At 34.7% G+C, this 15548-nt stretch overlaps 1 protein-coding gene across 1 annotated transcript in view; it reads right to left on the bottom strand.

The window, feature by feature from the left end:
- LOC126977365 (DNA repair protein RAD50) overlaps positions 1-15548 on the bottom strand; it is a 34005-nt gene that overhangs the window by 3167 nt on the left and 15290 nt on the right. The window contains exons 10-20 of the mRNA XM_050826128.1: positions 15146-15252; positions 14193-14319; positions 12187-12345; positions 9464-9577; positions 6647-6844; positions 5920-6066; positions 4330-4545; positions 3746-3906; positions 2945-3179; positions 2238-2444; positions 1933-2129 (exon numbers count right to left, since the gene is read on the bottom strand). Of these exons, the coding sequence (XP_050682085.1) occupies positions 1933-2129; positions 2238-2444; positions 2945-3179; positions 3746-3906; positions 4330-4545; positions 5920-6066; positions 6647-6844; positions 9464-9577; positions 12187-12345; positions 14193-14319; positions 15146-15252 (1868 nt within the window). The remainder of the gene's footprint in view (positions 1-1932; positions 2130-2237; positions 2445-2944; positions 3180-3745; positions 3907-4329; positions 4546-5919; positions 6067-6646; positions 6845-9463; positions 9578-12186; positions 12346-14192; positions 14320-15145; positions 15253-15548) is intronic.

Genomic DNA, 15548 nt, shown 5'->3' with positions numbered 1-15548 from the left:
AGACAAGTGTGAGTTGGCCTCGCACACGCATTGCTCCATATTGAACAAGATATTGCATCATATACTTTATATTTTTTGTAAATGATATAGTTTCATGTATTATTATTATTTGGAATTACGTATCTATAATATCTTTAAGTTTAACTATAGTGGTGAGATACAGCCTGCTGACAATCATACCTACGTTAGGTTATTGGTTAACTTAGAGTATGGAGCCCAACATACGAATTCGAGTTGTCTTTCTAACTCTGGCTATAATAATATAATAATAATAATATGTCATTTATTTCAGGCATTTTAAACCCATTACAGTAAATTGAATAAAATAGAATAAAATGTACTCAAAAATAAAATTGTATACATCACAGTACTTAATAATTAAATAACTTAAAACAAAAATTGCCCCAAAGGGGGGTTCGTACAAAAAGTAATGTACTGACTATTTCCGGTTAATGTCACGATGCCAGTAATGGAGTATAGGATTCTCTGGGTGCTCAGAGCATACACTGAGAATTTCGTTTTCGGATTCGCGAATGCGAGACCAAAAAGCAGCAACTTGTGATCTTATCACTGCGAAATAATCGGGGACTCTGGCGTCGGCAAACATGCCCGACGCACTGCAATATTTGGGCAGTCTCATCAGAATACGGTATGCATTATTATACTGCACTCTGATGCTGCTACGTGCAGTTTTAGTGCACCCAAAGCTGACAAGTGTAGAAGCATTGACAATATGCTCTAAACAGTGTCAGCTTCGCCTCAGGACTGCACCGTGCAAACCGGCGTGCGAGCATATTGCATCGAACATCGAGCCCTCGGCTCGCGTTGTATATCTTCGCTATCACACAAATTCTCAGTTAGGATATGCCCCAAGTACCTGAATCGGTCCACTCTATCTATGGATACACCGTCTAAAAAGACCATCGGAATTCTCTCCAGACCTTTCTTAGCCGGAGACATCATCATTTGTGTTTTTTTTTTACATTATATTTGAGGCCATGCTGCCCTGCATATTTTTCACAGATAGCCAGCAGTTTCCTGGGGCCTCTGATTGAGGGACTTAGAAGCACCATATCGTCAGCGTAGCTGAAGTTATTCACGCACGTTTTCCCTATGTGACAGCCAACTCCGGCATTTCTAAGTTCCACAATCAGATCATTGACATAAAGGCTAAAGAGGTCCGGAGAGGTTAGCCCTCCTTGACGCACGCCGCACTCTAATCTAAAGTCATTAGAGATGGCGTCGCCCCATTTTACATAATTTGTTTGGTTTTCGTACCAGTATCTCAACAGATCTACAGTTTTTTGCGGTACATTCGACAAGGTGAGTTTTTGCCATAGTAATTGATAGTTTACCAGATTAAAACCTCGGCTCAGATCTAAGAAGCATGCGTATACAGCAGTGTCCCTACGTGTGTAGTAGCTAACTGTCGATTTGAGAGCAAATATAGCAGAATCCGTTGAGATACCGGGACGAAAACCAAACTGCACATCATCAATCTTTAAATTACGGTTTACATCCGGGTAAATAAATCTCTTCAGTATTTTTCCTATAATTGTACCTAACGAAATTGGCCTATAGTTTTTGAGACTGGAGAGATCGCCAGTTTTATTTTTAGGGATAGGAACCACCACAGTTCTCATGAGGTTTTTTGGCAAGTAACCTGTATTTATGCAAATGGTAAAGAGCTCCGCCAATTTACTATAAATTTTATCACCTATCAAGCCAGTGGTGTTAATATAACGATTCGCGCAACTGCGACTTTGATGAAGACAATCGACGGTGTCACTAATATTCTACGCACTATCTAATTCAACACTCGAAGAGCACTGTAATTTATTAGGCATTATTAATATATATGGTGTACATCCAGTGGTAGTAAAACAAAGTATTTCTAAATGAGAGTACAGATCATTGATGCATTTGTTTTACCTGATTATGAGGTTGATATTCTCCATCTTCTCCTTGTGGAACTCAAGCAGACATTTGTCTAGAGCAACCAGATAATCTCTGATATCTTTATCGATAGCCTTTGTTACTGTCATTTCGTACCGTTTCTGGCGATAATTGACCTCTAAGTCTTTGTATTGAGTTCTCTTTAGTTCAGCTCTGTTTTGCTGCAGTGTTTTCTGAAAGATTATTTTAATTTTATACAAAATTTTTGATAATTCACTTCAGTGCTAATCATTTCCAACAATTAAATGAAACAGTAAGTTTAATTTGTAATTATTTTTTACCTTCAATTCGCTCAATTTTCCTTCAGTCTGTGCCTTCTCTCTAAATATTTTAGTCTGGTTTGAGATTAGTTCCTCCTTCTGACACAACATCCCAGTGTCCACTCCACTCAGCTTGTCATTTACTTCTGCAAGCTCTTTCTCACACGATTCCACTTCCGCCTGGGCCTTACGTAGCTTCATGTTATCTTCTAAGTTGCGCTTATAAATCTGTGAATAATAATAATAGATACTTTTAGCTCTACACAATAATAGCTACGTGAAACCAACTCTAGTATGATCCCTTCTAGTACTAGCCCTTGAACCCCAAGTGGCACATCTAATAGCTCATAAAAACCTACATAAGGGGATTACGTTTTTTTAAATTAGTAAGGCCTATTGCAGACGACACAGTTTTTATGCTATCGAGTCTGCGGTGACAAAATGTTACTGCGTTAACGCATATTGACGCGAGCGTTATATTTTTATGGCGCACTTTATGTACGGCGCGGTCTGTCAGATCTGCGAGGATATCGGAGTCGCCCGTTACGGCTTATAATTGTATAAGTTTTATTATCACAGACTAAAAAGTGCGCCATGGATTGTCTGTCGTCTACGATACGCCTAACGAACCCTAAATAGTGAGCTAGACCGCAATATTAGCAATACCACTTCCATATATTACAACTAAATCAGCCTATTACTAATTTCAACAACACTATAATATTTACCTCTTGTTTTGCAAGCTCATCTTTCAAGCTATCAATTTTCTTAGTAAGCACGTCCCGGTCTGCTATAATCTGTTTCTGCTTTTCCATCAGTTTCTCATTAGCTTCCTTGATTTTGTCCAATTCCTTTTGAATGTTTCGCTCTTTGTGCTGTTTTATTTCCAAGTCAATGATTTTCACTTTATCAAAACCATTTACTACCTTAAGGATATAGCTGTTCTTGGTATCTATTGCAGCCCTGTGATAAAATGATTATCTTTGTTGAGTAGGTTACATTTCTTGTCAATTAAAAAAATATTGCATATTCTTTTATCAACTGTACATGTATGCAACAAGAGGTATTGTGGGTGGACACAATTTGAAATGGCGTGATTACAGTCGATTATATGTTCATTTTTAACCGATTTCAAAAAACGAGGAAGTTCTCAATTCGTTGGTATGTTTTTTTTGTGCTATGAATTGCTATTTTATTTAGCAAACGCTTATAGTTTTTCCTTAGAAAAAATAATATAAAAGAAACTCATCTTCAAATGCATATTATATAAAACAAGGTATCCAATTAAAACAAATTAACAATTGACGAAGATTAATCAACAAATGATTAAATTATTTTAAAATGTCAGTCTCCATCTTTTCACCCTTTTCGTAATGATTAGATTAACTCAAGATATACTCTTTTAGTCATGAGGAAAAGAATAATTGAAATTGGTTAAAATTGACGAAAAAATCAAATGAACCACTTGATGGTAAGTGATAACCTCCACCCATTCTTGCTACATTAGCTATAATATATACTACTCGTACCTGTTCTTCTGAACAACTTCATTTTTCCCATCCAGCTTTGTTTTAAGTTCTTTTTCCAAAGGTTCAATACCATCTTGTAATTCTTTTAATTCCACCAAATATTTTTCCCGGCTCTCCTCTAGCTGTTTCTGCTTTTCTTGCAAATTAACTAGCTCTTGTACCTTAAATAGATATTTAATTTATGATTCATGAATTCCTTATAAATTATACAATAGAAAATATTCGTAGACTCAGATGTATTGCAATAGTAGATTATACAACGAGTGCACAAAACGAAACATTTTTATCCGAGACTTTTAGTAGCCCGAGCCGAAGGCGAAGGCTGATAGTAATGTTGAGGATAAAATGGTTTTGTGGAAGAGTTATAAACTCTGCTTTTTTCCTAACTTCTAAATTGCTTGAAATATGATGTTTGTGCCTTGGAAAGTTTTTCAGGAACTACATCCAATTGATGTTAGCATATTTCATATCATTATGCTAATGCAAGCATTTTCAGTCGAAACTAAATTGCAGATATTATAATCAAACTTATAATTAAAAACAAACAACAAAAAAAAACATGTTTTAAAGACAGAATGTGATACCTTCTTTTGTATATTCAACACATCCTCTTTAAGTTTATTCTTCTTCTCTCCCATGATGTGTATTCTCTTGTTGTGCAAGTTCAATTTTTGCTGGTTACTCTTTATTTTAGCTCGGAGTGCACTTATTTTTTGTCTCAGTTCAGTCTGCTTGGTTGTTGCTTCATCTAGGGTAATGTCTGTGATCATATCTGTACACTGTTCCTTTAAAGCTTCAAACTACAAATAAAAAAAAATATAAAATTAAGAAGATTAATTATAAATTTGTCACTTCAGAACGATTACAATTACTTTACATTAAAAAGTTTTTTCTCTCAGAAAAATCAACTTTCATCCATAACTTCAACGACTGTCTTATTGAATTTTCGATCAGGTCACGTGTCCTAACGCGAGATTAACAGTTTATACCATCCCAAAAAAGTGCTCAACGCTACTAAAGAAGTTTGGATTTCAAATATCCATCTACCCGAAGTTTCTTAGCTCTTTGACAAACGAAATTAGGTGTCGATATATCACCATCATTCAATACAGTATTGATCACAGATTCTGAGATAGATCTATTTAATGGAAAGTCATAACTCTTAGTTACAATAGACAATGAGAACAAAGAAATATGTCTGAGTTTAACTTTCGCTATTTCACCGCTGATATTCGATCCCTCGACCTCGCGGTGTTTCGGCTTCGCAATCACAATGATTCAAACACTGGTCCAATTATCATATATATATATATATATATATATATATATATATATATATATATATATATATATATATATGTCTGAGTTTAACTTTCGCTATTTCACCGCTGATATTCGATCCCTCGACCTCGCGGTGTTTCGGCTTCGCAATCACAATGATTCAAACACTGGTCCAATTATCATATATATATATATATGTCTGAGTTTAACTTTCGCTATTTCACCGCTGATATTCGATCCCTCGACCTCGCGGTGTTTCGGCTTCGCAATCACAATGATTCAAACACTGGTCCAATTATCATATATATATATATATATATATATATGTCTGAGTTTAACTTTCGCTATTTCACCGCTGATATTCGATCCCTCGACCTCGCGGTGTTTCGGCTTCGCAATCACAATGATTCAAACACTGGTCCAATTATCATATATATATATATATATGTCTGAGTTTAACTTTCGCTATTTCACCGCTGATATTCGATCCCTCGACCTCGCGGTGTTTCGGCTTTGCAATCACAATGATTCAAACACTGGTCCAATTATCATATATATACACACATATATATATATAGTCCAATTATTATTATAATTAATTTGAAGTAGATCTTTTATCCATAATTTCAACGTCTGTCTTACGAAATTTAGATCAGGCCACGTGTCCTGACGCGAGTTTAACATATTATACTCATCCCAAGAAAAGTGCTCAACGCGCCTAAAGTTTTCACTTCAATAATATTTTAATTGACAAAAACATACCTAGTTCCTAAAGCAAAAAGAAAACATAATTTCGTGAAAAAATTTTATGAATTAAAATTGTGTAATTCTCAAACACAAACTTCAATTGTTGATTTTTCAAAGTGAAATGTTTATAGTTAAAATATACATACATCTTTTGTACAAGTTTTGAATTCATTTGTAAATCGATCAAGGAGTGGCATATCCCCCTGTATCTGTCGCACCGTCTGCAACTTGCGTTCCGGCTCCAATATTGACATTGACAACTCTTCCGATGACTCTGTTAGGCTGGCGATTTTCTGAAATATTTTAAAGTTTTAATATTATATTCTAGATACCCTTTAACAATTATAGGTCATGTCTATAAGTTATAAAATTATCTTGAATTTGCTCTGAAATTCAAATATTTTTATTCAAAATAGGATGTGACATCACTAATTGAAAGTCAAAAAACTACCACCCATTCCAAAATGAATGCCTCAGGCCTGAGAAGTACGGGCGCAACAAACTCAGCGGGCTTTTTTTTACCAAAAATATGTTTACAAAGTAATATTGTACAATTAAACTTATTATTTAATAGCCTGAGGGCGGTCGCTCCATTCCCAATTTGTGGTATCATTAAGAAAGTAATTTATGTTATAGTAACCTGTACCGTTTTTTAACAATTCTTTTGAATAACGTAATACTCTTGTTTTGAACATTTCCTGGGATCTTGTTGTAAAGGCATATACAACGCCCCACAAAAGACTTACTAGCTCGACTTAGCCGAGTAGTAGGCATTATAAGTTATTATCATTAAAAATATAACTATCATGAAATGCATTTCTTTCGTAAGCTCTATAACGACAAATCTAATAAGGTATAAAAGGTCATACATACAGTATCAACTTCCTTCAATCTCTGCTCCAGTTCCGGTATTTGGGTGTCTTTGAGGCTAATGATTCTCTCATTGAGTGACTTCATACTCAGCAAATCATCTTTTTTTGCGGATTCTTTCTGTAACTCCTCTGTTACTTTCTCGAGTTTTGCCGGAACATTCATAACTTGAGTTGTGAGTTGTGATATCAAGTCTGTTACCTAAAATATAACTGATTTGTAAGACTGTTGAGTGAAACGGTAACTTTCTATTTCAATTCCTTATGTGGATAATGCAACTTATACATAACTAGCTGATACCCCGCAACTTCGTCTGCGTACACACAGGACAAAAGAAAAAATAAAAGAACACTCATAACATAATACGCTGTCGCAACACTTTTTGTTAATAATTATGTGTTCTGCAAAGCCATGAATACTTTTCGGAGCACACGCGATGTAAAAAATATTTTAGGCATTTTTTTTACACCTCGGGTTATTATTATTGGAGGTTTAGTACGGATCCCGAATTTAAAAAATATATATAATATCCTATATCACCCGGGGTATGTGTAGCTTTCCAACAGTGAAAGCTTTGCAATTTTTGCAAATCGGTTCAGTAATTTCGGAGCCTATTCAATGCAAACAAACAATCAAAACATTTCCTCTTTATAATATTAGTATAGAAGTATAGATTAATGTTTGGTTTTTTGACGTCAATATGTTTTCAATAGAGTGTCGAACCCACGACCTCTCGCGAGTCCCACATCGTTCATGATATTTTGTTTTAAAATTTTATTTGTGTATTAATCCTAAAAGTGAGGGCTATCACTTTAAAAACAACAAATTGTTTAGATTTACAAGAGCGACATCTAAAGTCAATTGCCTAATATGCAAATATTGGAGTTGAGCAGGTTATCAACTGTAAAGTAGATCCTGTAGATGAAGCCACAACCTGAGAGTTGAACAAAGCATACAAGATTTTATGAAGATACGTCGCTCGAACGTGTAGCTCAGTTGGAAGAACACTCGGACGGATCGCGAGAGGCCGTGGGTCCGAGTCCTGCATCTTTCATAAATTTTGTTTTCAAATTTTATTCTTTCTTTATTTCTTTAATTATACCATTCAATACCTAAAGCACCCCCCTTTAGAATTTCTTTACTGTGTCACAGAATTTTCGTTTAAAATACTTTTTGACTCTGAGAATCAATAATACCTGTTTATGTTTCTACCATCACCTCATTAAGATCTATCGATTGCTTCAATTATAAAATATAAATTACACCTTTATTTACTGACACATAATATACATCAATGACGATTCAGACATCTGCGATTTAGGAATAAAGGCATGTTCCTGTTAATACAAGTAGTTTTATATCGCCACAGGAAATATCCTACATACATATACATTTAAATAAAACACTTTTAAAGGATTAAAACGCGTGTAATTGTAACGGTTTTACATTAGATGTTTGCGTAAAAGTTACATTTTTATTTTAGTTAACTAGACGTTTCAAGACCTTTCCAGATCTCGTTTTCAGGGGGACTGCAGATGTGACAAAGTGTGTGGGGACAAAGATAGTATTTGTCATAGTTGTCATTATGAAGTTTAGCGACATTTATTTCCTCGGAGGTGGTATTTGCTAATCTGTGTACACCAACGTCTGTTGAGTGGTCAACGTCAACGACAAATCGTGCCAGATTTTGGCGAGACAACACGTCCTGAGGATGCCTCGTGTAGAGGCGTAACACGTGTCGAATTGTTTTAAAAACAAATATTGGCGGAATTAACACTAAAGAAAACTTAAATCATTTGTATAATTATGGATTTCCGCAAAGTAACGCCTAATTTAATAAATTTTCATATACATTTTAATAAAAATGTATTCCACAACTATATTTATGTACCAACTTCACAGCGACTTCGGATCTTCAAACCTCAATATCCAATACCTCAATATTCAAGATATGGTAATGAAGACATCTATGGGCAGCAACATTTATTTAACATCAAGATAGACACGTTCAAGATGTTCCGGTGTTTGTTAACAAACTCCTCTGAAACGGCTGAACCGATTTGTATGAAATATTGTGTGCATATCGGGTAGGTCTGAGAATCGGTCAACATTTTTTTATGAAAATAAGGCACTAGAGGAGCAGAATGTTTAGCCCATTACAATGCAGTGCCGCCGCTCAGGATTCTTGAAAAACCCAAAAATTCGGAGCGGCACTACAATTGCGCTCGTCACCTTAAGACGTAAGATGTTAAGTCTCATTTGCCCAGTAATTTCACTAGCTACAGCGCCCTTCAGACCGAATCACAGTAATGTTTATACATTACTGCTTCACGGCAGAAATAGGCTTCATAAAGAGCCGCCGTTGTTGTACCCATAATCTAGCCGGCATCCTGTGCAAAGGAGCCTCCCACTGGTAATCCAACATCCAAACATCTATTTTTCATACCCCTAAATGATAAGGGTGTCCCCTAAATATAATTTCTTTTTTTTTGTCAATATTTTTATTTTATTACGATTCAGCATTGAAAAATACATACAACATCAAATTTTCGCCCTTCTACGATCTACAACTATTTTTTTATCGCTATTTTTATATTATTCTGTTCCATCCACAAATCCGCTATAGGTTTGCAAGAAGGCAATCGAATACAATAATTGTAGTTCGATACATGTATTTGGTAGGTCTGAGAATCAGTTGCATCTATTTTTTATACACCAAAAGTTAAAATTATTGATTTTTTTACATTACTTTATATGAAAATACAATGTTTGTTGGGTCAGCTAGTAAATAATAAAAATGTATAAGCACACATTACAAACCTCAGTATCTGTATCGAAGCCTCTACTACAAAGAGGACAGCAGCTATCATCCTTGAGCTGTTTTTTATATTTGGTGAAGATAAACATTGACGATTGTAACACATTTTGTTCATCCTGAAACCAAACGAATCCATAACTAACCACTTTTTACACGCTTTATATTAGCTTCACTTGTATGTTTGTAACTGACTCCTTTAGACGCGATTTTGACCCACTTTAAACGGCCAGATTTCATTCAAACTTTGTAGATTTTTCGAGGACCGATGACAATACACTAATTTGATAAATTCAATTTGTAAAATAAGACTTTGCCAATATATATAATTGAAGGGGTCAGGGGAAAAATAACTTTTGTCACATAATTAACAAACTGGGATATTACTAATTAAAACTCAAGACCTAAGTAAAATAGTATCATTTATACCCAAACAAATAAGAAAAGCTTTTTTATTGTAAGGATGTTTATTGTTAATATGATTATAATTTTTTTCATTTTGACTTCACATCAGTTAAGAGTTAAGTCTTATGTCACTGTCATAGTCGACCATGGACAACGGTTGTTTTTATCCTGCACGGTTCTGACATTGGGTGTTTTTTCCCTGTACCGATATTTTAAAAATTTGAAAGCGCAGAGACTATGGACGTTATTGCCCTGTTGTTTTTGACAGAACTTAGCGACAGATATTACCATTCAGACTGCAATGTCAGTTGATAAAAAAAATGTGTCATAAGTTGTTTTTCCCCTGACCCCTTCAATTTTTAAATAAATAAATCACTAATAAGCGCCATCTAGTAATTTATTGTAAACTACAAAGGAATCGTGCGACAGTTCCACAAAATTATAGTATCTAATACGTTTAGAAGCGAATAGACGGCGGTGAATTTGTATTTCACGCCATACAAATGATTCTGTGATGATGAAGTAATGTTTTTATTAACGAAAAGATGGCGCTGTTTAAGTTATCTGTTTCCATTATAAATTATTAATGCGCGATTTAACTGAGCTAATTATTATAAGAGCTAGTTCGGTGATCACCGGCTAGCTTAATTATTAAATTAAGTGATCTTTCAATATAACTAAAATATTTTTATTTGCAAATATTAATATCCCTTCATTCAATCTGAAAAATTTAACTAAAAAATGAAAAATAAATAATAGTTTCAAAAAAAACTAAAAAACACGCTTTATGTAAAATTCAACTAAAAAATAGAAAATAAATTTTAATAAATTTAAGTTGAAAATAGTGTAAAAGAAAAATATATTTCATTATAAAAAAAGCGTGGGATGCTTTTTAAGATATTATTTAAATAATAACTCTTCAGAAGAAGAATTATTAGATTAGAAGAATTTCTTCTACACCCCACGCTTTTTTATAATGAAATATATATTTCTTTAACACTATTTTAAATTTAAATTTATTAAAATTTATTTTCTATTTTTTAGTCGAGTTTAACATAAAGCGTGTTTTTTAGTTTTTTTTTAACTATTATTTATTTGAACAATTACAACACATAACGTCTTATGACTATGAATCAACACCCGAAGGAAGGAAAATAACAAAATTGTACCAAATTCTCCTCAATGGTAACAATATTGCTATGCTCCAGGAGGTGACATGCCGGGTGATGCATATGAAGGACATTGATAATAATATATAGTCCAGTCATTACAGTAAGTTCACCTCGGAATTCGAGATACCCAGCTGTAAGTCTGTAAATACTTGTATATTGACACCCTAAAAGTTGTCTCAAACCTACATATGGTAGGGTGTACGCAACTATTAAATTTAAAAAGTCAAAGGTCACAAAAATCGGTTTTTTGTGTTTTTTTTGTAAATATCTCATTTCCTATGGGTTTTATGTTATTTGTATTTAATATCAATATTGTAGAATACAAAATTCTCTACAAATTTTATTTAAAATTTTATTTTTATACGGTGAACCGTTTTCGAGAAAGGGGGCGGAGAGAGCGCGGTCACAGCATCACTTCAGGTCAACCGGTGCCTCCGGTCGAAAACGCGCCATATATAGTTGATGAACTATTGATAAATCAATGATTATAAATATTTATTTTTATACAAGTATTTACAGACTTACAGCTGGGTATCTCGAATTCCGAAATTCTTACCTAATTTAAGCTTAAATGACTGGACTAATAATACATGACAGAAGATGCACAATACTTCCCGTAAAAAAATATTTTTCATTGAACCAAGTTCTAAACTTATACCTTGAAGCAATGTCTAGTAAACAGTACTAGGTAACATGGAGCTACTTATGTTTAATATTTTTATACTAATTATTATTGGTTCTTGGCGTTTTTCATGTGTCACGAGATTGATCTACTTTGGAAGCTCTTCAAGTAACGCTACTCAAAACTTTTGTTTTTAGACAGTTAGATCTTCTAGGCTGCTGGATGTGCCGCTACTAGACAGTTTTTTATTCGCATGCATCCTCTGTTATTTAACAGCAACTGCATGTAGTATTTTTATATATCTTATTTACTTTTGATTAATGCTTTCGAGTGATTTTATCATTCTACAAAGTTCTTTAGCTTGATTAGCGATTCTAAGGGTTCTGGGCAAACTAGGCGTGTCTGCGCCTGTCCTATCAAGAGTATCTACTCTTTTCTTACCATCAATGTTAGAATATATACACATATTGTTGTAGTATCGCGGCATTATTGCACTTACGAACTCCAAAAAATGTATTTATCTACATACCTGTAATTTTTCAACATTAGCTGTTATTTTTGCGAGCGTCGCTTCATAGGTCTGGGTGCCGCAAGCCTTGTACATCTTATCCTCAGCTTTGGTGAGCTCACTTCTGTGGTCGTTTAGTTTTTGGCGAGCGTGCTTTCTATCCGCTTCTAAGCTTGATATCTTTAATAAATATAATAATTTTATGGTTACTTGCCTTTGATACGACACAAATAAATGTGAAAATCATGTAGACATTGTGAAAACATTGTAGACAATCTAGATATCAAAATAATGAAATTTCTCACAAATAACAAGAAAGTCTTTTGTGTTTTTATAGAATTGGCTAATGGCAAAGTGGTAAGGAGAGAATTTCAGACGACACTGCCTGTGTTTGGCGTTAATAATGTAATGATTTATGCAACACAGACATTATTAGGTATTGCAGGGCTAACTTCAGATTAAAAGGGACATACGCTGTTTAGGATTGACCATAGTACCGGACTTATTCATATAATGAATGAGTGTGGCTTACGAAAGTATTATGGAATGTAATATTAAATTGTATTGAATTGAATAATTCAGAAGGAGAGATTGGATAACCGTGTGGACGGGCCTTGCATGTGTTTATGCACAGCCATGATGTTTCCAACAGCCTCGTCAGGCTCTTAGTGGCGTTTAGTCGCAGATGATAGTGGGACCAGTGGGAGGCTCCTTTGCACAGGAAGCCGGCTAGATTATGGGTATCACAACGTCACCTATTTCTGTAAACATTAGTGTGTTTCGGTCTGAAGGATGCTAAAGCTAGTGAATTTACTGGGCAAATGAGACTTAACATTCTCAAGGTGACGATCGCAATTGTAGTGCCGCTTAGAATTTTTGGGTTTCCCGAGAATCCTGAGCGGCACTGCATTGTAATAGGCAGGCCGTATCAATTACAATAGAAGAGTAAATGCGCTAGAAAACAGAGCTCTGCGATGGATGTGTATTATGTTGAAGTGAAGTTGATCTGAACATTTTTGGTTGGTTTGGTCAAATAGATGATGGATGAAAGTAGATTGGATGCTTTATATTTATTGATTTGTTTATTGAAAATGAGGCAAATGTGGATGAAACTGTTGCAATGGTCAACCTTGATGTATATACAATGATCAGGTCGGGGAGTTTATATGCATATGATTTTAAAGTGTCAAGTACTGTTTTTTAATTTAAAAAAAAAAACCTGAGAGGTTTGCTAGGTACATCACTATTTTTGTTGATGAATATATTTGAAGCAAGAGACAAATTTTCAAAAAGGGACAGTAAAATATCGGAAAATCAAATACTAAAAAAGAGATGGCATTGGTAAGAGCGAATTTGAGAGAGCGAAGTAAATAAGGTGACAAAATGAGTCAGAGTTTGTTGTTGTCTATTGGGCTATGACGTCAATTTCGCGATTACAAACCGCGTCAAAAGACAGTTGTTTAAGGCGTGTCCGCGTTGGATGGCTTTTTATAACAATTTTACTGATTCGTCGTTAAATGTTTTTTCATAATTATATAACGAAGTAAATTATCGAATAAAAATATATGCATTTTCCCTATTGAAAAGAACATGGACGTAAGTGTGACAAGAATAAAATAGCAACTATACAAGGTTTGATGCTAATTGAAGAAGCCAGGAAAGTATATGAGGACTGTAGTGATGAAGAAGAGATTACAGACAATCACCAACAGGGAGACAGGTTTAATTTTTTTTATGATAATAAGAGACGAGACGAGCAGAATATTCAGCTGATGATAATTGCCACTCAGGATTCTTGAAAAATCCAAAAATTCTGAGTGGCACTGCAATTGCCCGTGTCACTTTTAACAATGAGGTGTTAAGTCTCATTTGCCCAGTAATTTTACAAGCTACGGCGCCCTTCAGACCGAAACACAATAATGCATTACTGCTTTTATTCATATTTTAATTGTATGTAGGTATCTCAATATAAAACCAGTTTTTGATATCTGGGACATGTTTTACATAAAACATGTGTTATAATTTACCTCGATTTGATTATCTTTGACTTTCTTCTGCACAGAGTCCACTTCAGATCTTAGTTGACATTCTAATTTGTTGACAGTGACTGCAAAATCACCCTCAATATCACCCACCAGCTCGACTAAGGCTGACCTGTTAAATATAACCTTAGAGTTTATAACTGTGTAGATTCAAACTCTGTTCAAACTGAGGTGAATAACGCGCGGGACATAGGACGGAAGTCGCTCGCGCCGATTGTGTCAGCTAACTTGTATGGACGTGTTCAAATTGACGCGAGTAGTCACTCAAGTTGAAGCGAAACAAGAGCCGGATGCCCGGCGGAATTATTTGTTCTCACAATGCATGACGTTTCTCACACTGAAGAACCAAAAATGACACGCGGGAAGTCGAGTCAGTTTGAGAGCCTAAGCGAGCGAGGAAATTACTCTTAAACGCGGGTTATTCGCCTCAGTTTCAACAGAGCTTAAGATATAATTTTATCTTGCCATGGTTCGGTATGATAAACTAGAAACTAGGAGGGAAATACTCCTGGTTTTATATTTATGGAAAATTTTGCGTGGTATGATGAATCATCCAGCCCTAATGGAGCGAATAGGTATGTGGGTACCGGATGGACGCGCTACAAGGCGAAAGCTGCTCGTAATTCCGCGAGCGAGAACGAACTTTCACATAGGACAGACTTCTTTGCTTGCTCACTGAATGAGTTTAAAATTTGGGTAGTTCGTGTATGTTCTAGTAATAGTAATTATCTATAGGTATCTATTGTTTGTAGTAGCTCTAAGATTTATGTTTATATTAATTTTAATACTTAAATTTAAGTCAAGCCTCTATCGCAATAGGTCACTCCGTAAGGATAGGGGCTTTATTGGTTAATTAAATAAATGATTTGCTCTGATTTAAATGGTCATAACAGATAAAATAATGTACACATATGCATGACATTACAAAAATTACTTACTTATGCTTATTTTTTAACACTGTAAGCTGTTTTTCTTTCTTCTTCAAGTTGTCTTCCATAAGATCTTTTTCCTTTAGCTTGGTGCTTTGTTTTTGCAGCTTTATCACCTGAAACAAACACCATTTTATTACATGGCACTCATGCATTTTTATACACCTATATATATTTGCAATACATGTAATTCATTAAGGTAGCGTAATGATCGCCGGTCAGCTAGTAAAAAGATATATAAATAGTCATGACCAGAAATAAACATTCATCATTTAACTGTACTAATCGGGATTTGACCTTTAGCTATGCAATCTTTTCGAAGTAAAAACCACCTGGCTATGACGTCACTAAAAACATAAAGAGTGTCACCTACCACCTATTGAACTCCGTGTTTGTCTGTTGATGGCTCACA

This window comes from Leptidea sinapis, chromosome 45, assembly GCF_905404315.1.
Source record: "Leptidea sinapis chromosome 45, ilLepSina1.1, whole genome shotgun sequence".
Taxonomy (NCBI): Eukaryota; Metazoa; Arthropoda; class Insecta; order Lepidoptera; family Pieridae; genus Leptidea; species Leptidea sinapis.
The sequence above is the reverse complement of the archived record's forward strand: the minus strand, read 5'-3'. Positions and strand labels throughout refer to the sequence as shown.